The 21124-nt window shown below is 43.9% G+C and overlaps 1 protein-coding gene across 1 annotated transcript; it reads left to right on the top strand.

Annotated features, from left to right (window-relative positions):
• Positions 1-425: 425 nt before the first annotated feature.
• On the top strand, positions 426-20572 carry ETFA (electron transfer flavoprotein subunit alpha). Its single transcript, XM_081337750.1, has 12 exons — positions 426-592; positions 5419-5568; positions 6361-6442; positions 6570-6652; positions 7494-7593; positions 8700-8810; positions 8968-9069; positions 10188-10256; positions 10746-10828; positions 15533-15598; positions 18661-18741; positions 20310-20572. The coding sequence occupies exons 1-12, from the start codon at positions 542-544 to the stop codon at positions 20343-20345; spliced, it is 1014 nt and encodes a 337-aa protein (XP_081193876.1). The 5' UTR covers positions 426-541; the 3' UTR covers positions 20346-20572.
• The last annotated feature ends 552 nt before the right edge of the window (positions 20573-21124 follow it).

Here is a 21124-nt window from a genome sequence, read left to right as displayed (position 1 = left end):
TTGAAAATATTTGGCTTTTTAATACAGAAGGGATTCAGGGCTGGGGAATTCTGGGAATGGAAGTCCAGATATCTTAGACGTGCCAAGGTTGGGAAACACTGGTTTATACCAGTTGGGATTATAGATAGGACAACTCCCAGAAGCCCCTAGCGAAAGGGCTTATGGGAGATGAAGTCCAAGCGCTGCATCCTTCAAGGCGGCGCTAAGGAATAGATGAATTGGAAAAACCTGCCCCGCCCCCATTCTCTGATTGGTCGGTCCGTCAAAAGTCACCACGCCTCTTTGCAGCTCATTTCAAGGCGGATCCACTTGGCGAAAAATTAAAAAAAAAAAAAATTGGCGTTCCCGCCTCTTTCGTTGATTGGCTCCCGTCCGCCAATGAGCGGCGCCGCCGCTCCTAAACCGCAATGGCGGACGCGGCGGCGGCGCCGCCGCCTCTCGTTCCCCAGAACTCTCGCGAGACGAGGCGGTGCCTGAGGCGGAGGCTGAGGAAGAAGAGGAGGAGGAGGAGGAAGAAGGCTCGCCGTCGAGGCTCGCCGCCATGACCGCGCTCCGGGGCTTCCTCAGGGCGCAGCGCCTGGGGCGGAGAGCGGTGAGTGCCGGCTGCAAGCCAGGGAGCCAGCCTCCCTGCTGGCCAGCCCTGCAGGGTAGGCCGGCCGCGCACCCCCCCCCCCAAGGGCAAAGGTCAGGCGAGGGAATCGAGGCCAGTCTTCCCTGGGTGGGCGGGGCTCCTGCGGGGGTGGGGGCCTTGAAGCCCCTCCCTCTCCTCTGCCGTCCCTGCAGGGTAGGACGTGGCTGGCAGGGTCATTTCAGAAGGGGGCTTGGGGGCGGGAACAAACCCAGACACGCCCCTCTCGGCTGGAACCCCCTCCCCAAATCTTTTGAACCCCCCCTTGCAAAATGTGGGCGCCCCCCTGTGGCCCCTGGGCTGCCTGCTGGGGGGTCAGGCAGGGGGTCCCGCTCTGTCCCCGGGGCGAGGGTCTCGGGGGCACCCAAGGGGGGGATGCCATGGGCCACTTTCACATGCCCCCCCCCTTTTTTGGTGGGGGGGATGTGCCCAGGTGTCCCCAAAGTGCTTTTCCCCCCCCAAGAGGCAACTGGACTTTCTTGGTTTTTCCTTGGAAGACGTTTCGCTTCTCATCCGAGAAGCTTCCTCCGCTCTGACTGAAGACCGAGTCAGAACTGAAGAAGCTTCTTGGGCGAGGAGCGAAAGGCCTTCCAAGAAAAACCAAGAAAATCCAGTTGCCTCTTGGGAAAAAGCACCTTTGGGACAACCGGGACCTGGATGACTGGCAGTCTCTGTAGACCTGTGCCCAGCTGGCTTCCGAGACTGGGGGGGCCCTGAGTATTTTTTATTTTTATTTTTATTTTTTATTTTAATTCCATTTATATCTTGCCCTTCTCCGAAGACTCAGGGCGGCTTACAAGCTTAGCAGTATGAGATGTGGATCTCCCCTCCCCCCAAAAAAACCCCCCACCCCTCAATCCTCTTTGAAGAACTGCAGCCCTTTGGAGGACCCAGATTGGGCATTTTATGGCTTTGATTCGTTGATTTACTTTTCAATGTCGGATTATGTTCCCTCGGGTTATTTTGGGCTCCTAGTGACCGCATCTATTGATTTTTCCCCTTATTCTTTACGTTTATGCATATTTATTTGTTTGTTTGGTACACTTGTATACATTTGCTAAACTATACCCTGTCCAGTTCTGGAACGGCGTACAAATTTTCAGTGGTGTTCCTGGCTCTTGTGGAATGTTCCTGGCCCGTCCCTGGCATGTCAACCTTCACGCTGGTTATTCTGGGCCGGCTTTCGTGGCTGGGTGTGTGTGTTTGTGTGTGTCGATCGAGCAGGGATGAGCTTTGAGGGCTGAATGGCCCTGGTCCAGTTTTCAGGTGTCTTCGCAGCTCCTGGGAAGAGGCGGCGAAGGGGTTTGCACTGCCTCTGAAGATGCCAGCCACAGCTGCCTGCAAAACCCTTCAGCTCCAAAGCTCTTCGCTTCGTGGTGGGGTCATTGACAGCGACATCAGAAATGTTGTGATGTCATCACGCAAAGGGCAGGTGGCATGACTGGGTCTTGGCTGGGTCTTCAATCTGGCATTGTAGCCTTTCTGCAGGTTGCCAGTTTGTGGAAATTGCCCGTGTAGCCTCCTGAGATGGTAATTCTTAGAAGTGGGGCAAACAGCTTTCCTTTGATAACTTTTGAAACTGACTTTTTTTTTTTTGCTGATAGCGAGGCATGACATTTACAAAACTGGAGAGCACCATTTGGTAGCTTAAGAGCTAGGACAACAGGCTGTCTGTTGGGTTGTAGAAGTAGGGCTTCAAGAACAGCAGCCCTGCAGTTGTAGGAATTCAGATTAAAGCATTCCCCTCCTCAAATGTTTTATCTTCTGCTTGAATAGATCTTACAGTCTATCTGCTGGACTTTTAAACCGAGATTTCTCAAACTGGGCTTGGCAGGATTGCGCGGCAGGTAAACAGCAGGAAAAACTAAAGTCGCCTCAATACAGTCCATTTTTTCTCTCACTAGATCAGGAGTTTGGGGAATTTGAAAAGGTTTTTAAAACCCCAGCTTTAAGCCCCCCCCCCTTCCACTTCCTGGGGAATTAGCTCTATAAACGTGAATAGAGCAATCTTGCTCCCACTGTGCGTTTATACATTTCCAACAAAGTAGCCATCAATGTGTCACTGGGTGAATTATACCGCACTCAAGTATTCATTTAAAAACCCTGCCCATGGACGCTCCCTCCCTCAGTTTGCATCAGGGCAGGAATGCCAGCCACATCAAAGAGACTCTTGGTAGGCAGGGTGAAAGAGTGAACGAGGTAGCTGAGCCTGTTGGTGAAGTTTTGCTTGGTGAAGCCATCCTGGGTGGGGAAACCATACGTTTTGCATGAGCAGGGCAGCGAGAAAATTGTGCTTTCTGGAGGGCCTCTCAGTTAATGGTCAACTGGAATCCCGCCACCGGACAGGACTCCGTGTCCCAATCCCTCTTCCTCCTGGCTGGGTCCCTACTAGGTCAACAGTGGATCGACTTTCAAAGAGAGGATAGGTGGGAATAGGAAAGAGAAGAAACCAGCCTTTTAGGAAGACTTTGAACTTATTTATATGCTCTGCTTTTTAAGGAAGGACTGGGAAAGAGATATAAAAAAGAACCATGCTTTTTTTAAAAAAAAATCTTAAAAAACAGAGCACGGCACTGCTCATAACAATATGAATACTGTGTATAGTAGCCAGAATGCTCCTATGAATGCGTGGCCCAGATCAAGGCAATCCAAGACAAATAATACAGAAATTATTCAGAGAAAGAGGTGATCAGCAGCTGGTCCAGCTTCTAGGTAAGATCTGCCTCTTTACGCAAAGGTAGAAAAATCACTTCAAGGGGAAACATGTACGGGCAATTCTTGGCTTTCAACAGTTCACAGTGATCATTCGAAGTTACAACGGCAATGAAAAAAAATGACTTTTCCCCCCCCACAAGCGTTGCAGCATCCCTCTGGTCACATGATTAAAATTCAGACACTTGGCCATTGATTCAGATTTGTGACAGTTGCAGCATCCCCGGTGGTCACGGGCTCCCCTTTTGCGACCTTCTGACAAGCAAAGTCCACGGGGGAAAGCAGTTTCACTCAACAACCGGGTTACTAACTCATCAACGGCAGTGATTCACTTAACAACCGAGGCAAGGAAGGTCGTCAGAATGGGGCAAAAGCTCGCTTAACAAGGGTCTCACTTAAGAAGAGAAAATTTGGGTTCAGTTGTGATCTTGAGGACAAGACAGGGCTCCCGAAAAGTGGCATTTTACCCTGGGTGTTTATTAATAAATAAACAACACATCCTCTCCAGCAAAGCCTGGGTTGACTTTTCAGCTACCTCTATAGTCCTGCTGGGAAGCTTCAGCATCCCAACTTCCAGCGGTTACAGCATATTTCCCTTTGTGACAGGACTATAAATTGAAGCAAATGTGGGCATTTTGCCACGAAGCCATAGATTTATTCTTCCGGCAGTGCCCCGCGGCCTTGTAACTTTTTCTGGAAAATGACGGATGGAGCCTAATCAAAAATACGTTCTTTTTGATGTACGTTGGAAATAAGTCATTTCTTCCTGGTAATTCACTTCAAATGATTTAAAAATCTTTTTACACGTTTTGATGATTTAATACCCTTAAGCTGAAACGCGAAGCATCCTACAGAAAACGGTGCTGTTCCTCCTACCAATGGGCCTTAAATCACGGATTGCCAAACATCCAGAGCACTTTCGTAACTTGGAGATCTCAATGCAATCATTTTTATGCTAAGCTTGTAATGAAGCAACTGTAAAAAAAAGTAGTTTGAATTTGCGGTGAACTTTAAGGGGAAAAAATCTAATCAATTGGAGAATCAGTTGCTCTTAGCAGGGAAATAAACAGCAAGGAGTGTCTTTGGCTTCGCTAATTCGGACAAGACTGAAGATTTAAACTAAGGTGTGTACAGGTATTCCTTGACATACGACCACAATTGAGCTCAATTTTTCTGTTGCTAACTGAAACGGTTGTTAACTGAATTTTGCCTCGTTTTACGACCTTTCCTTGCCACAGTCGTTAAGTTACTCACACAGTCATGAAGCAAATTTTGCTTCCTCTTCGACTTTTGCTTGTCAGAAGATCACAAAAGGGGATCACGTGACTCTGGGACACTGTGGCCGTCATAAACACGAATCAGTTGCCAAGAGTCTGAATTTTGATCCTGTGTCCGTGGGGATCCTGCAACGGTCGTAAGTGTGAAATATGGGCATAAAGTCATTTTTAGTGCTGTTGTAACTTCGAACAGTCACTCAATGCACCGTTGTAAATCAAGGACTATCTTAGAATATTCTTGTTTTCCACCGTTACGTGTCCTCCAGTTATTTTTTGGAATGGCATTTCATGGGATTGAGAGGCACTGTGGCATCGTGGCGAAGGGGATGAATTAGGATCAAGGAGATACAAATTCTGATTGTCCTTCGGTGAATTTTGGCCCTGCGTTTTTCCACCCTAAATTGGGATGTTGAAAACATTTATGTGCTAACTCATACTATTAGGCATGGTGGATTATGCTGCTACAGCAACCTTCCATGGTTTATAACCGTAATCACCCTAGAGTGGATTGATTTGGGATGATGGAAATTGTGTAAAAGATACCCAAGATATTGGGGTATGGAAAAGCCTTCACAAATAAATTCTGGCAGAAAGCAGTAGTTCTTGTTTTTAAGCTTGTAAATGCTGGGCGTACAAGCATCTGTCTACGAAACAGTTGCAGCTGTTGATGAGAAAGAGCAATAAGTGAATGCTAAAATCTGCAGTGTACCTTATTTGTCCATGCAGAATTTCAGGTATTTTTGTGTTAATCAAACTGCTTTTCTCTCTCTCTCTCTCTTCCTTCTTTATCTTCTTTTCCAGTTTTTATTACTCCACCGGTTTCAGAGTACGCTAGTAATTGCTGAACATGCCAACGAGGCCCTGACACCAATTACTTTGAACACCATTACTGCGGCAAAACGACTCGGGGGTGAAGTGTCCTGTTTAGTTGCGGGGACCAGTTGTGAAAAGGTAAAAAGAAAAAAAGGAAAAAAAAGTGGGCAGACACAGGGTGTTGGCGTTGTTTATAGCTTGCTGGTGAAAATGCTAATTAGTTTTGATGTGAGAGTTTTTCAAACTTAAGTAGAGAAATTTTTTTTAAAAAATAATGTTGGAGCTGTCTTAAGATATCTGAGTAGGATTGAAAGAATTAAGAATATCCAAGCTCTAATTCAATCTTTTTCAACCTTGAGAACTTCAACTCCCAGAATTCCCCAGCCATCATGGAATTCTGGGAGTTGAAGTCCACGTGTTAAAGTTGAGAAAATGCTCTTGGTTACATTTCTGTATCCCCCCCCATGTAATTATTTTTTTGCCAGCATCTAGGCCAGGTAGAAATGCTTCCCCTAGACCAGGGGTAGGCAACCTTGGCTCTTTTATGACCCGTGGACTTCAACTCCCAGAATTCCTGAGTCAGCCATGCTGACGGGAAAGGGAGAGGTTTCCAAGCTGAGCCATGCTGGCTCAGGAATTCTGGGAGTTGAAGTCCACGAGTCATAAAAGAGCCAAGGTTGCCTATCCCGGCCCTAGGCCAGTGTTTCTCAACCTTGGCAACTCTGAGATGTATGGCCTTCAATTCCCAGAATTCCCTAGCTAGCACGGTTGGCTGGCTGGAAAATTCTGGGAATTGAAGTCAACACAAATACTACAATACAAATGATAATCAAACACGGTACAAATAGTAATCTAACATTCCAGATGTTGGAGACAGCTAGGAATTCTGGGAATTGGGAATCACTGACGTCATAGTCTTACTTCTCACAGGTGGCACAAGAGCTGAGCAAAGTACCTGGGATTTCCAAGGTGCTTCTTGCCCAACACGATGCATATAAAGGACTTCTGGCCGGTGAGTCTTTTTTTCCCAGGCGAATTTTGCATTAAGATTCTTTGCAAACCTGTCTTCTCCCCCCTCCTTCCCAAAAGAAGAAAAAAAATAATAACATTGCTCCGGCCATTATCTTTTTTTTCTTCAGAGGAGCTGACCCCACTGATTTTGGAAACTCAGAAACAGTTCAGTTACACGCACATCTGTGCCGGAGCATCTGCCTTTGGGAAGGTGAGCATCTATTAAATTACCGAGGAATCCGTTGCTTTAAAGACATTGAACCATTCCAGGGGTCTTCAAACTTGGCCCTTTTAGGACTTGTGGACTTCAACTCCCAGAATTCCTCAGCCTGGCTGGGGAATTCTGGGAGTTGAAGTCCACAAGTCCTAAAAGGGCCAAGTTTGAAGACCCCTGAACCACTACATACAGGTAGTCCTCAACTTATGACTGTAATTAAGTTCTGGCAGTTTTGGTCGTAGCTGCTAGACTGTCATAAAACAGGTCATTGGGTGACCAGGCCTGATTTTACGACCTTTGAGCAAACTCAGCGGTTGTTAAGCAGACTCACTGTTCGGTGTGGGGCATGTTGTTGCCAAAATCTGAAATACACATAGTCCTCGATTTAACAACCATAAGCTCTGTTACTAAGCAAGATAGTTGTTGTGTTTTCCCTCCTCTTATGACCTTCCTTGCCACAGTTGTTAAGTGAATCATGCAGTCACTAAACGAATCTGACTTCCCCCGCTGACTTTGCTTGTCGTCATCGTAACTTTGGAACTAGGTCGTAAATAAATTTCGGAGTGTCCTTTAATCGTTTTAAATGGTTGCCAAGCAAGCAGTAGTAAGTTAAGGACTGCCCGTAAATAGGATTCTGAATATTTGTGGCCCTCCCAAAATATTGCCTGTGCTTTCGATCCATCAGCCTTGCCACGTTTTAATGGAGTTTGTGTCACACCGAAGCCCTAAATGTGCTTCTTAAGTGTATTTTCAGGGTAGAATTCTGAACCGCTGCTTAGTTTTCTCCGGGGGTTGCCGAGTTGTAACTGACCGTCAGAGTATTTTTAATATTTAGAACCTGCTTCCCAGAGTGGCAGCTAAGCTGGATGTTGCTCCTATTTCAGAGGTCACTGAAATCAAGTCAGCCGATACTTTTGTGAGGACTATTTATGCAGGTGAGATTTGCAGACCTGTTCTGGGCTATCTGTGACACACACACACCGAAGTTTAAAAAAGGAACTGTAGGATCTGGGGAAAGAAAGACGCAGCTAATGGGATCCTTCCCAGCCCTATCGGATTGTTTGTTGCTGCGTGTTCTGGGCAGGCAGAGAGAGCGAGCGCTTCTTAATTAACCAATTCTGTGTGCGTTTTTGATAGGCGTTGCATTCTTGTTAATGCACTTCTGATCAGATTTTGCCAACCCTCAGCCATCCGGCTTGGTCCCCGTTCTTTCATGGGGGTTCCATTTAGTTCGGATTTCAGCAATCCGTAGGGTTATTTTTCTTGGTTAGGAGGACATTGATACAATTATTTGTAATATTTAATTGACTTCCCCTAATTATTGTGCAGCCCAAATACTTGTCTAGCCTCATTACGTTTATCTGATCCCCCTAATGTAATTTGGACATGGAAACATGAGCTTTTATGTCGTTTTAAATTTGTCAATGGCAGACTCCTTCTTCCTTTGGTCAGTGCTGTCTTGCCGTGGAGATTGATGGATTGCATGGAGAGGCTTGAATCACAGTCTAATAATTTCCCTTTGGAAAATCATTATGCCGGTGCCCCAGTGGATAATTTCTCTTCCTCCTCCCTCTTTCCTCCTCCTTCCTCCTCCTCCTCCTCTTCTTCCCTCCCTCCCCCTCTCCCTCTTCCTCCCCCTCTCCACCTTTCTCCTTCCTCCTTCCCCCTCTTCCTCCTCCTCCTCCTCCTCCTCCATCTCCATAAGCATTCTGCTTTGTGATTGTGGCTTGCAGGCCCTTTGTTCAGACAGTGGGTGCTTTTTTCATACAAAACCACAACTGCAGACACCTGCAAATATTGCCCGGCTTCATTCTCCCGAATCGGTCAAGCCGTCCAGCTTCATGAGGGAAGGAAAGAATTCTTACGCTAGAGGTGGCTAATGGAAAAGTGGAAAGGTCCAACTCTTGAGGCGTTGCTTCTAAACCTTTTTTAAGTTTCGCTATCTGAAGTAGTTTTTTTTATCCCAACAAGAGACAAGCCATGGTCTGGGTGCAGCTGTATTTGACCTTTTCCCCCCTGGGTTTTGTTTGTCTTGTGTCAGGCAACGCTCTGTGCACTGTGAAGTGCGAGGAGAAGACCAAGGTGCTGACTTTTCGGGGGACTTCCTTCGAGGCAGCCCCGACGAGTGGAGGCAGCGCCACCGTGGAAAAAAGTGAGTGGGGTCTTTTTTGTCGCCTTTTGCTTCGGATGCCGTTGGGTTAAAACACCTATTAAGGTAAACACTGAAGTATTCAGCCTCTTAAGGATCAGGATTATTTTTTAAAAAATTAATTTGGTTATTAATTAAGGTGTCTTGTCAATATCAACAGTATCAGCCCCTGCGCCTGTTGGCCTGTCGGAATGGATTGAGCAGAAGTTGAGCAAAAGTGACCGGCCAGAACTTACTAGTGCAAAGGTGGTTGTATCAGGTGGTAAGTAACGATTAATCAAAGTTTCTTCACATTCAGAAGGGAGTCTGCATGCAGGTAGCTCTCGACTTAACAGCCATTTAGTGACCATTCAGATTGACAAAGGTACTGAAAAAAGTGGCTTACGACCATTGCCGCATCCCTACAGTCAGGGGGTCAAAATTCGGAGGCTTGGCAACTGACTCATATTTACGACGGTTGCAATGTCCCGGGGGTCACGTGATCCCCTTTTGTGACCTTCCAACAAGCCAAGTCAATGGGGAAACCAGACTCAATTAACGGCTGTGTTACTAACTTAACGACTGCAGTGTTTCCTTTAACAATTGTGGCGGGAAAGATCTCAAAATGGGGCAAAACTCACTGAACAACGGTCTCGCTTAGCAACCTCAATTGTGGGCTTAAGCCGAGGACTACCCGCATTTAAAAAAAATTGTGCATCCTGCCAGAATTCTGGCTAAAGAGCTTTCAGCCAGAGACAGAATAAAGGGAGAAATCCTTACTGCAGTTTACCAAGTTGGATGTGACATTAATCGCCATAAATACCAACCTTTGACTCAACAATTGGGAAGAGCTCTAATAAAAGTCTTAATTCCAAAACTGAGCTACTTTTCATTGCTCACAGCGGGTAGCAAAGGCTGTAATGCTGTATTTCACTCAGTGTCTCCACCTTAAAAGCAAGCAGAGATTTTGTTTTCCTGCTAGAAAATTCTAGTAGAAGGGAGGAGAGTTTGCCAAGATTTAAGTCCTGTTTCGACCCTGTTGATTTTGTTGAGCAGGGATAAGGAAATAAGTCGTTAATCCAGAAGCGACACTTACTTGTGAAAATAACCACAGCAAACCGCCATCCAGATTCTTCGTGTTCCTTTGCTGGAGTGCATGGAGAAATTAAATCGGGCAGAAGAACTTGGAGTGTAGAATGCAAGAGTTGAAAGGGACTTAGAGATCATCTAGTCCTACCCTCGGTCTAATGCAAAGAACCCACCATTCTCGCATCCCTGAGAGATAACCATCCCGCTTTTTTTTTCCTTTTGAAAATCTCCATTGTGAGCGTTCACAAACCCCTAAAGGAATCTATTTGACACTGGACTTTAATTGAACAGATTTAATTTCCTATTTTTAAGGGCGAGGCTTGAAGAGTGGTGAAAACTTCAAGCTGTTGTACGACCTGGCGGATCAGTTGCATGCTGCAGGTAAACAGTGCTTTAGTCTTCCTTCTTTAAACAAACCAGGATTCATGTTATGTTGGTGATTGCTAAGTGTAGAGGCTGGTCCAAGGTTGGCCATTGCTAACTGAGGCATCGGTTAGTTTGGATGCTGGCTTCTGTGTGGAGTCCTTGGTGCTCTTTGAGCTTGGTTGTTTACTTTCAGATGTTTCATGACCCAACTAGCTAACATCTGATTGCGATGGTGATCATCATATACTGATGAGGTGACCTAGTTGGGCCATGAAAGGTTTCCAAGCAAACAACCAGATTTAGAGAGCACCACAGTTCAGGTCTGAGCTACAGCTCTTCTTTGCCTGGTCTTTGGAAGCCCTTTAGAACATGAGTCTTGTCAGTCCACGGCAGCAGCGGGATCTAGAAGTGGAAATTGGCCAAATCAAGGAATCTTAACCTCAGGGAAGGGGACCAAGCGCTGCATGTTTTTTCTTCATATCGAACAATATTTCTTGTTTGTAGTCGGTGCTTCTCGAGCAGCGGTTGATGCTGGCTTTGTCCCCAATGACATGCAAGTTGGACAGACGGGCAAAATTGTAGCACCGGTAAGTTTTAGAAAATAGAGTGGGTTGCAATGTCTGTAAGAGGAAAGAAACACTATTTGTGATTGTAATTTGAATTATTGTTGGAGAGGAGTTGTGCCTGTTGATGGATCAGGCGACTTGATGTGTCACCCTTGATGCCGCCGGACCTTCTGGGCTCAATTCCTGCTGGTTGTAGCAGGGTGTCTCTGCGTTTGTGACTGTTTCTATCAGTGTTTTTCATCTTTAAGATGTGTGGACTTCAACTCCCAGAATTCCCCAGCCAGTATGCATGAATTTGGAGAGCTGCAACCCATGCGACCTGGCTGGGAAATTATGGGAGTTGAAGTCCACAAATTTCTTAGTTTCTTGAGGCGTCCAGCCTTGCCAGTTTTCAGAGCTGTGGACTTTTAACTCCGAGAATTCATGGCTGGCCGGGGAATTCTGAGCATTGACGTCCACATCTCTTGGAAGTTGCCAAGGTTGAGAAACACCCCCTTGGGGAACTTTTCTTCGGAACAGGACATTCCGAACTAAACAACACGGGTTGGTTTGTTGACTTGAAGACACTTGTGAAAGAAAAACATCCAATTCAACAGGGATGCTGTTTTCGAAAAGCTTTTATTATAGATGTAAAGCTTAAGGCTTGACTCGGCGCCAGGAAAATAAGTGATCCTCAGTTTACAACTTGGAGTTGGCATTGTGATCATCAGAGAAGCGGGATTTCACCGCTTTACAGATCTGTGTTTTGTTTGCGGAACCGCCACCCGTGGATTAGCTTTTTTCCCAGGCTATTAGCTGGGGACAAAAAACAGTGGAGAGGGAAGGAGAAAGGCCTTATTCATAGCCACACCATCCTGAAGGGTGCTGTGTGTGTGTGTGTGTGTGTGTGTGTGTGTGTGTGTGTGTGTGTGTTTGTGAGAGAGAGAGAGAGAGAGCTGCTGATGTCAATGCCTCACTCCTTCTAACAGGAAATGGAAGTGGTGAGTGACCAGGTTGATCAGAGAAACAATAGACCCATCTCCAGTGCTCTTGGAAGCAACTCTGGCTGTTGTTTTTTTAAAGATGCATAAAATGCCACGTCAGGGACTAGAAACCAAGCCCTGTGAATCAAGATTGGCAGGAGAGGGCCTGTTTCTCCTTGAGATCCTGTGCGGGATGTGATGGCTTCAAGAAGAAGGCTTCTCTGGGGTTCGGAAGAAGGCAGGGTAGCTAAGGATGGTCTTGACCTGAGAGGCAGGAACCCTCCAGGGTCAGGGGGGGAAAAGCCCTAAGAACAAGAGGTCGCCAGGGCAGCCCATGATGGTGAGAGTTGTTGTTGTTGTTGTTAGCTGCGAAGTCGTGTCCGACCCATCGTGACCCTATGGACAACATTCCTCCAGGCCTTCCTGTCCTCTACCAGGTGAGAGTTAGAGTCTATCTTTCACTGAACGTCTTCAGGCAGAAGCTGGAGAGCCAGTATCCCTCACGGGCGCTTTGCAAGTAGACCTCGTCTTATAACAGTTCGTTTAGTGACCGATGGAAGTTAACAGCAGCGCTGAAAAAAAATAACTTATGACCATTTTCAACCACACTGAAAAAAAAGTAACTGGTGGCCGTTTTTCACACTTAACGACCATTGTACCATCCCTTGCGGTTACGTGATCAAAATCAGGTGTTTGGCAACTGGCCCGTATTTACGACGGTTGCAGTGTCCCGGTGTGTGTGTGTGTGTGTCGCGCGATCCTCTTTTACGACCTTCTGACAAGCAGAGTAAAAGGTGGTGGTGGTGGTGGGGAAATCCAGATTCATTTAACAAAATGTGTGACTAAATTAACAGCCGCAGTGGTTCGGTTAACGAATGTGGCAGGGAAGATTGTAAAACGGGGCAAAATTCACTTAACGGCGTTGGGCTGGTTGTAAGCCGAGGACTACCTGTTCTTTAAATTTCTGCAGAGACCTGGAAGCCTCTCTGAGAACTTCCAACTCTTTGATTCCCACGAAGTGTAAAGAGTTGGGGAGGCACGTTGTTGCCCCATTTCGTTTGCCCTCAGCTCAGGGAAGACTGAACCAGGAGGGTCGTATGTGAGTGTGTGTGTGTGTGTGTGTGTGTGTGTGTGTGTGAAAGAGAGAGAGAGAACTGCATAGCTGGCTGGAACGTTGACCCAGCTTTGAGTCAGGGGTTTAGTTGCAAACCCCAATTGTTAGATTGCTGGTTAGCACTGAAGTAGTTGATTGTTGCTGAATGTTTCTGCTCTACTTGCGTTGAATGCCAAGGAGTTTCACTGAGAGAAAATATTTTCTAATGTTGGTTTGCACTCTTGATGCCCACCTGAAGGCTCTGGAGGTCTAGATGAATCTTCCAGGTCATTTGGATATTCAGTGGTTGGACTTAAAATGCATCCAGCCAGCAAGGATAGGATATGCAGTCTCTCGTCTTTCTTTCCATCTGGATTTTCCTGCTGGGTTGGCTTTTAAAAAATCAGGATTTAGGTTAAAATGTATTGTTTGCTTTAAAAATGAGTTAACATTGTTATTAAGACTTCTTTCTAATGCAAGTTTTTTTTCTTTTGCATATTTTCTTATTTTGCACCCACGTTTTTGTACCTGAGTTCAGGTTTTCAAACCAGCGTTTTGAGTCGTGCGTTAGCAACTGATATCGTGGAGAGCAATTTTACACGCTTTAATAACTTGCATTTTGCACTAAAATTTCTGCAGAGATGCAGATCGCTTCAAAGCTTCTTCTATTTCACCGAGCCCTAACTTTTAAAATGCACAAGTGAATCTCACTGTATCAGGCTATTGTTAATCACCAGACTACCCCCTGATAAACTGGTACTGTTGATTAAAATTTGGGTGTGGGGGGGAGAAATTTGGTTTTGATTAAGACATTGTTTATGCCTTTTGAAAGCTTTCAAGGTACAACTTAAAAGCATTGTTTTGTGCTGTTATCCAGAACAAAATTTTTTAGACTCTTTTCCCACCCTGTGAATAAGTTTTAAGACCGACAGCCTTGTTCGGACTGCATTATCCAACACGGCTTTTAAGTCCAGGAGTTCTCAAATTGATGCTCTGCTCCTTGGGGATTGGCGCAGAAACATTAAATTGTACTAAAATATTCATACAAGAGTGCATTTAGCTGAAAGCAATTGATGTGTGTCTCCCAGGAGAACAAAGCAAAAAAAAAAAACACACACACCCCAACCCTTAAAACTGCAGGGCCCTGCACTCAAGCAAATACCCTAAGCTTCGTCACGTGTCCCAGCTGATCAAAGGCCCTCTAAGTTCTTACAGTGAAAAGTGTTAGGGATGAAAAATGCTTGACCTAGCGGACTCTTTAAGGAACGTGAAATTATTCTGTGGTTGGGGTTGGAAGGTTCTCCCGATAGGGCAGGATCGTATGAAGTCAGTACAGTATTGAAAAATAAAATATTTGTAGCTCAGGGTTGAACTGTGGGGTCCCTGGCGCTCTCCGAGCTTGGTGGTTTTCTTGTGGACATTTCATTACCAAACTAGGTAACCTCATCAGTGCTAGAAGGAAGTTGGGTTTGCAGGGAGGAGGAAGAGGAGGACTGTGGGTGTCCTTGGCGCTCTCTGAGCTTGGTGGTTTTCTTGCAAACATCTCCTGACCCAGCCAGGTAACATCCTCAGGGCTAGAAGGGAGTGGGATTTGCGAGGAGGACAATTGTGGCGTCTTCAGTGCTTTCTGAACTTCGCTGTTTGTTTGCAGATGTTTCATTACCCAACTAAATAACCTGTTCAGTGCAGGTGAGAGGGGTGGTTTGGGGTTTGCCCCGTTAATTACCTAGCATAGAGACCTAGAAATAAACCACATTTCACACATTCAAAAGAGACAAAAATAACAGAACAGAGAAACAAAAAGACCAGAACACATCCTCTCTAGCAGCTTACACCCAGATAAGCAGAGATTGACACCAGACAAACAACGAAGCAGAAAGCAATGCCCAAATCAAGGAACTATCAAGGAGGAAACCACGTTCTCCCTACACTGGCAGGGCACACTGTGTATATAAGTAGGAGGCAAACCCCACACTAATGTTGTTACCTGGTTGGGTCATAAAAAACCACCCAGCTCAGAGAGCACCAAGGACCCCACAGTATTGAAAAAGAAGGGGGGGGAATTACAGCTAAATTGCTTTTACTCCATTTTCTGCATGGCAACCTGAGCTTTCCCCATCTCTTCCTCCCCTCTCCTGTTACATCTGCCTGGAAAATCTGTTCTGATTTGGTTTGTATCCAGATCAGAGACGTATTCTGATTGGGGAACAAAGCACCCCAAACCAGCTGTTCTAGGCACAGAACAGCTGGTGCACAGGCCACTTTGCAAACCCTATTTGGAAGCAATCCCACCCACATGGGAATACGTCCAGTTGTAATCAGCACACTTTCTTACTATAGGATTGTGCCGAAAGCTTCCAGCAAATAAATTTGTTGCTATGTTGTTTCATGACTTTACTAAATATGGAGCTGAACAGTGCCCCTTTTGGGGTCATTGATTCTAGCATCTACTAGTGATACACATTTTAATGATGTTCACATTTGTTCAGAAAACTTGCCCTAGAAGTACTATACGGACCACAAACCTGGATAGGCAACCCAGCTTCTTCCCAATGCTGTCTCTGAAATTGGAGGTAGATAGCCAACATAATACTTCTGCAGTATTTTGCAGATTTTTTTTCCCCATGAGCTTAAATGTTTTTAAAATATTGTGGGTTTTTTTCCATACAGGAATTATATATCGCTGTAGGAATATCTGGAGCTATTCAGCATCTAGCTGGAATGAAAGACAGTAAGGTACAGTAGAAGATTTCTATGTGTTGCTACGAGGAGTTGATAATTTCTGCTTTCAAAATTGGTTTTTGTTATAGTTGTTAACTGACAGTGCAAAATCTAAAGGAGCCCAGACGAATTCTATTCCGAAAATAGGTACAAATAACTCACATAACGTTCAAGCAGTTCATAGACAAACACGTTAATAGAGCCTATCCTTTTAAGTCCTTGGTTGCCAAACCTGGAACCTTTAGTGAGAAACAAACTGAGTTGTTAATGTGAAAATAAAAGTTAGAATTTGTAGACTCGTTTCATTTTCATGTATTTCAGACTCTGAGGCATGAATTCATGCATGACGATGTACAATCTGAATTATGGATTTACTATTGCGCAAAGTAAAAAGCGTCTTTGAATATTCCAGTTTATTCACTCAGATGGAAACCTATTATAAAATGATAAAAGCTTTAAAAACTTAACTCGTTAGTACCCATGTTAACACGCGTTAGATTCCTATCCAACCTGACCTGTGGTGCCAGTGAAAAAAGTACTGTTTTTTAAAAAGATTCTTGCCTTTTTAGGCAGCATTCTCAAAAGGTGATTCTCTCCCACCCACCCATTTCCCTTGAAGCTATATAAAAGTATACAAGGCTGTATAAAACTATAAAGGAGTTGTGTGTTTATCTAAAATATTCTTTTTTCCACACTCCTTTTTCTCTTGGAAATAATGAGGAATCAGATTCTCCCCCCACACACACACACTTTCTTGCAGAAATACTTTTAAGGAGCCCCGAATTAGGGCAACAGAATACTATTATTTCCTTTTTTGGTTTAAATAGCAATATTTCAGTAGCAAACTATTGCTAATTCAGGACACATTTTAATATAACAACCTTTGAAGGAGATTGTTTAGTGCAACCGTTCAAGTAGTGACTCTTCAAAGTTATAAGGGCACTGAAAAATGTGACTTGGGACCCTTTTTCATAGTTACGACCTTTGCAGCATCCTCATGATCACGTGATCAAAATTGGGATGCTTGGCAACTGACTCATACGACGGTCGCAGTTTCCCGGGATCATGTGATCCCCTTTTGCGACCTTCTGACAAGCAAAGTCATTGGGGAAGCCAGATCCACTTAATAACCGTGTTAACTAACTTAACAGCTGCAGTGATTCACTTAACAATTTGTGCCAGGAAAGGTTGTAAAATGGGGCAAAATTCACTTAACAACTGTCTTGCCTAGCAACAGAAATTTTGGGATTGTGGTTGTAAAATGAGGACTATCTGTTACATTCCAATGCATTTTACTTGTGGATTATTCCCAGTGCAAGGCATCTGTTCCCAGGAATCTAAATGCGGAAATATTTAAAGGATCAGGTCCTACGTTTGCCTGAGATTAAACATCCCTGATCAGAATAAAATCCACTTCTGAGCTTCCTTGAAAATTGATCCTGCTCTAAAATTGACCAATAAAAAGATCCGAAATTCATACCCTCCTTTTCCTCGAAGTGATATTAGCTAAAAGCTACCAATATATTTTATTAGATTGTAAAAACGGAACGAGCATTTTAAGGGTCAGGTGCTGAAAGAGTAAATGTTTCAGTTTGATAGAGGTGTGTGATTTAGATTAAGCCGCACGCAGTAAAAGTAATAAGCGATCCAGATATGGTAATAAAGGTGGGACAGGTGCTGTAATTCCATTCCAAAATGGAGGCACTTGTATCAGTAATGATAAATTGATTCGTGTCGATAAAGTCGAGCCTTTTCAAGGTGTACGAAGCGATTGTATCTTTTTGCAAAAGAGTTCCGGTTATAGGAGAACATTTTAGTTTTTATTAAACTTTTACTCCATGTCTTCAGCAGTGAACAGAAAAATCAGCTTGACTTGAATTGGATTTGGGCTCCAAAGTGAACTTCAACTTATACCGTAGTTCATTCAAATTATTGACTAGACTGGATCAAATTATTATCGGTTTTTATGCTGTCGAGCTATGCTGTTAATCTGATCTTTATTTAGATGGCTATTTAAACACAAACTTTTATTTCACTTCAGTTTGACCTGTGCTCTTACCTCTGTGCTTAGAAAATTTAAAAAAATACTGTCTTTCCTTAAATAATGTTTATTTAAAAGGGTTTGGAAAGAACTCTCCGTAATCACATTAGCTGTCTCTTCAGTGGCTTTCCCCCCACACTAGGAAATATCAGCCATTATGAAGAATTTTGTAGGGAATCCCCTAGAGCGTTCTGCAAGTAAAATGTATTATTTACTTCACTTACAACAGTAGAAAATGGGTTTTGTAGAGGGTGGAATTCTCCTGCTGCCCCTCCCTTCCTTATCTTAAGGATGCTAGGTTAAATAGACCATAATAGTGGTCTGTCAACCTTGTCAACTTTAAGATGGGTGGAGTTCAGTTCCCAGAATTCCCCAGCCAGCATGGCTAACTGGGGAATTGAAAAACTGGCAGCAGATCATCTGTGTAGCTCTGGGTTTGCAATTTTTACAACTTCTGAGTAGAGTTACTCACTGTAATCAATTTCCTAGCTTTAGCTCCTTAAAACTGTAATTTGGGATACGAATATAAGTCAGGGATTAGGAACACCCCAGAAAAATCTGTTCATTGCTATTAAGCTGAGCAATTTGGATTTATTTATTTATTTATTTATTTATTTATTTATTTATTTATTTATTTATTTATTTATTTATTTATTTATTTATTTATTTATTTATTTATTTATTTATTTATTTAGGATGCTTGCAATGTACCCCGCTAGGATAAAAGTGGAAAGTCAAGTCTACAATGCAGAGATTCTTGCTTCAAGGATAATAGGTCTCCTCCTGGGTTTCAGAGAAGGCAGCACACACAAGCCAGAACTTTTGACATTCACCTACATGGGTGTTCAGGAGAAAAGGTTTTCCCTTCACTTAATTTTTGAACTTCCGCTTTGTGAACAATGGAGGAGAACTCCTTTTGGGTCAGCTGTTGTATTTATGCCAGTAGCAGCAAAGCCGTGCATAATACTGTAGTGTCTAGAGACTACCCAGTAAATAACTCATGTTCTCTAAATCACCCCCTTTCGTTCTCTTACAGACCATAGTTGCTATCAACAAAGACCCTGAAGCGCCCATATTCCAAGTTGCAGATTACGGCATAGTCGCTGACCTGTTCAAGGTGAGTCTTGGTTGCAGAGGAACCAACCTGAGCACATTCCTCTTCTTGACGATAAGGGCGGAAGTTGAACTAGACTTTGAACCTGACTTGAGGCATTTAGTCTTCCTTGTTCTGCATGGAAGCTCTCGTCTCTGTCTACAGCAGGGGCCTTCAAACTTGGCCATTTTATGACTTGTGGACTTCAACGGCTGAGGAATTCTGGGAGTTGAAGTCCACAAGTCATAAAAGGGCCAAGTTTGAAGGCCCCTGGTCTTACAGCACTGGAATTCCCGACCCTTAATATTTCAAGCCATAGAAAGCTTCACCCACCGAATATTATCAATTTTTGACCTCCAGTTTTGATACCAGGCACATGTGTAAAGACGGCAATTGACTTCTGACGAACCCAATAACCTCTTGCACGGTAGACTACCTTCTTTTTTCAAGAATATGAAGATGTGTCTCAGTACAAGTACAAGAGACCCAAGTTGGATGAGATTGCTATAAAACGTGGTTGTTGGAAGACTTGGGAAAGGTCTTAGCCAGAGTATCTGCCAACAGTTAGGGGGAATCCATTGACTGATATTATTAGGAGGTATCGCCCTCATCAGCTTTTTAAAGACTGGCCTGCAAGTCTTTATATCTCCCATTATAGCAAGTTATTGTGGGATCCTTGGTCGTTCTTTTTCAGGTGTTTCGTGACCCGACTAGGGAACATCATTAAGGCATTGCACTGTCAAAATGGCAGCCACAGTGATGTGATGGCCGCTCCGCCGGATGGCATGCAACATGCGTAAAAAGTTGCAGGAGTTTTGGGTTTACCATTGTGGCCTCCATCTTGCTTCCCCCACCCCATTATGCCCTGTGGACCCTCCCCACAAGGGGAGAAGACAGTCTGAATTTAATGCTGTTCCTTGGCGATTGCCTGCCAGCTTGGCAGTAAACACAGGCCTTTTAATAAGCTGGAGACAAAGCGACATTCGGAAGAAACAAGATGTAGACAATTTCCTTAATAAATTTTGTACGACCACATTATTTCCACTTAATGGAAATGTAGCTCTCTTAAATAATTGAGAGGCTATATTCATCAGACGGTGAGTTCAGCTGGGATCTCTCCAAGCCAGGGCCTCCTTACGGTGTCTGCAAAGATAAAGGTAATGGATATTTTACACAACCAGTTTGCACAAGTGTTCAGGTGTAACCGGTAAGGAATATGCCACCTGCTCTCATTCTTCGATGCTCTTTGGATGACTACAAGGAATTATTCCTTGGCACCAGTTTCTACAAACAGGGTTTTTTTTCCAGTTGGCTGATTTCAAAAGTTAAAATCTTTCTTTAAAATAGCTTCCTGTGGTCAAAAAAATGAAAAACTGAAACTTGAAATATATCAGCATGTTAGTTGATTGGCAGTCCAGGTTTACACATTGTGTACGTTTTGCTACTATGATCTTTTTTAAAACTGAATTTAAATGTTCAGTTGCTTCCAGTGTTGATAAATAAGCATCTCTTCTACATTGACTACAATTGAATAAACATCTATTGCCTATTGTTATTTGGCTGATACTAAGCTTGTTTTGTGTTGCTTCCAGGTTGTTCCCGAGCTGACAACAGCGTTAAAAAAATGAAAGCTACTTCACATTTGGGAAGGAATGAATAGCTCTTCGACAAGAGAAAAATTATTTTTAAGCAGTTTAAATTATGTTTTATCAAACCAGAAATGTAAAAATTGCCCCAAAAGTGCCAATGATGATCTTGCAATACACCAATTTTAGCCCTTTTAATTTCCATTTGGCTTCATTATTTCCTGAACTCTTTTTCCAATTCTCTAATAAACATACATCTGCTGCATTTTATATTATATCAGCCTGTGGAAATTCCTTGTATTATTCTACAGTGTGATCATTAAGAATTGATATTGACTTAATAAGAGTTGGAAGGGACCTTGGAGGTCTTCTAGTCCAACCCCCTGCTCAGGCAGGAAGCCCTACACCAATTCAGACAAATGGCTGTCCAGTCACTTCTTTAAAACCTCCAGCGTTCACAACTTCTGGAGGCAGGTTGTTCTAATTCCCAACTGAGAGGTACAATGTTCTGAACACCTCTAACCAGAGGTTCTGGGAATTAAACAGCTCTTATAATTTAGACGAATGTTACGGCCGAAGTTACTCCATGTGCAAATGACTGGTGGTTTTTGAAATTTATACACACAAGAGCAAAGATGTGAGCGCACCTGAGCATATGATAGAAATGAAGAAAAAAATAGCAATGGCACTTAAGACACATATACGTCTTCACAGGGCTTGACAGCCCCCCCCCCCCTCTAAGCAGTTTACAGAGTCAGCATATTTGCCCCCAACATTCTGGGTCATTTTATGGACCTCGGAAGGATGGAAGGCTGAGCCAA

The sequence above is a fragment of the Vipera berus genome (assembly GCF_964194415.1).
Source record: "Vipera berus genome assembly, chromosome: 12".
NCBI lineage: Eukaryota > Metazoa > Chordata > Lepidosauria > Squamata > Viperidae > Vipera > Vipera berus.
This window is presented reverse-complemented; position numbering and strand designations above follow the sequence as displayed.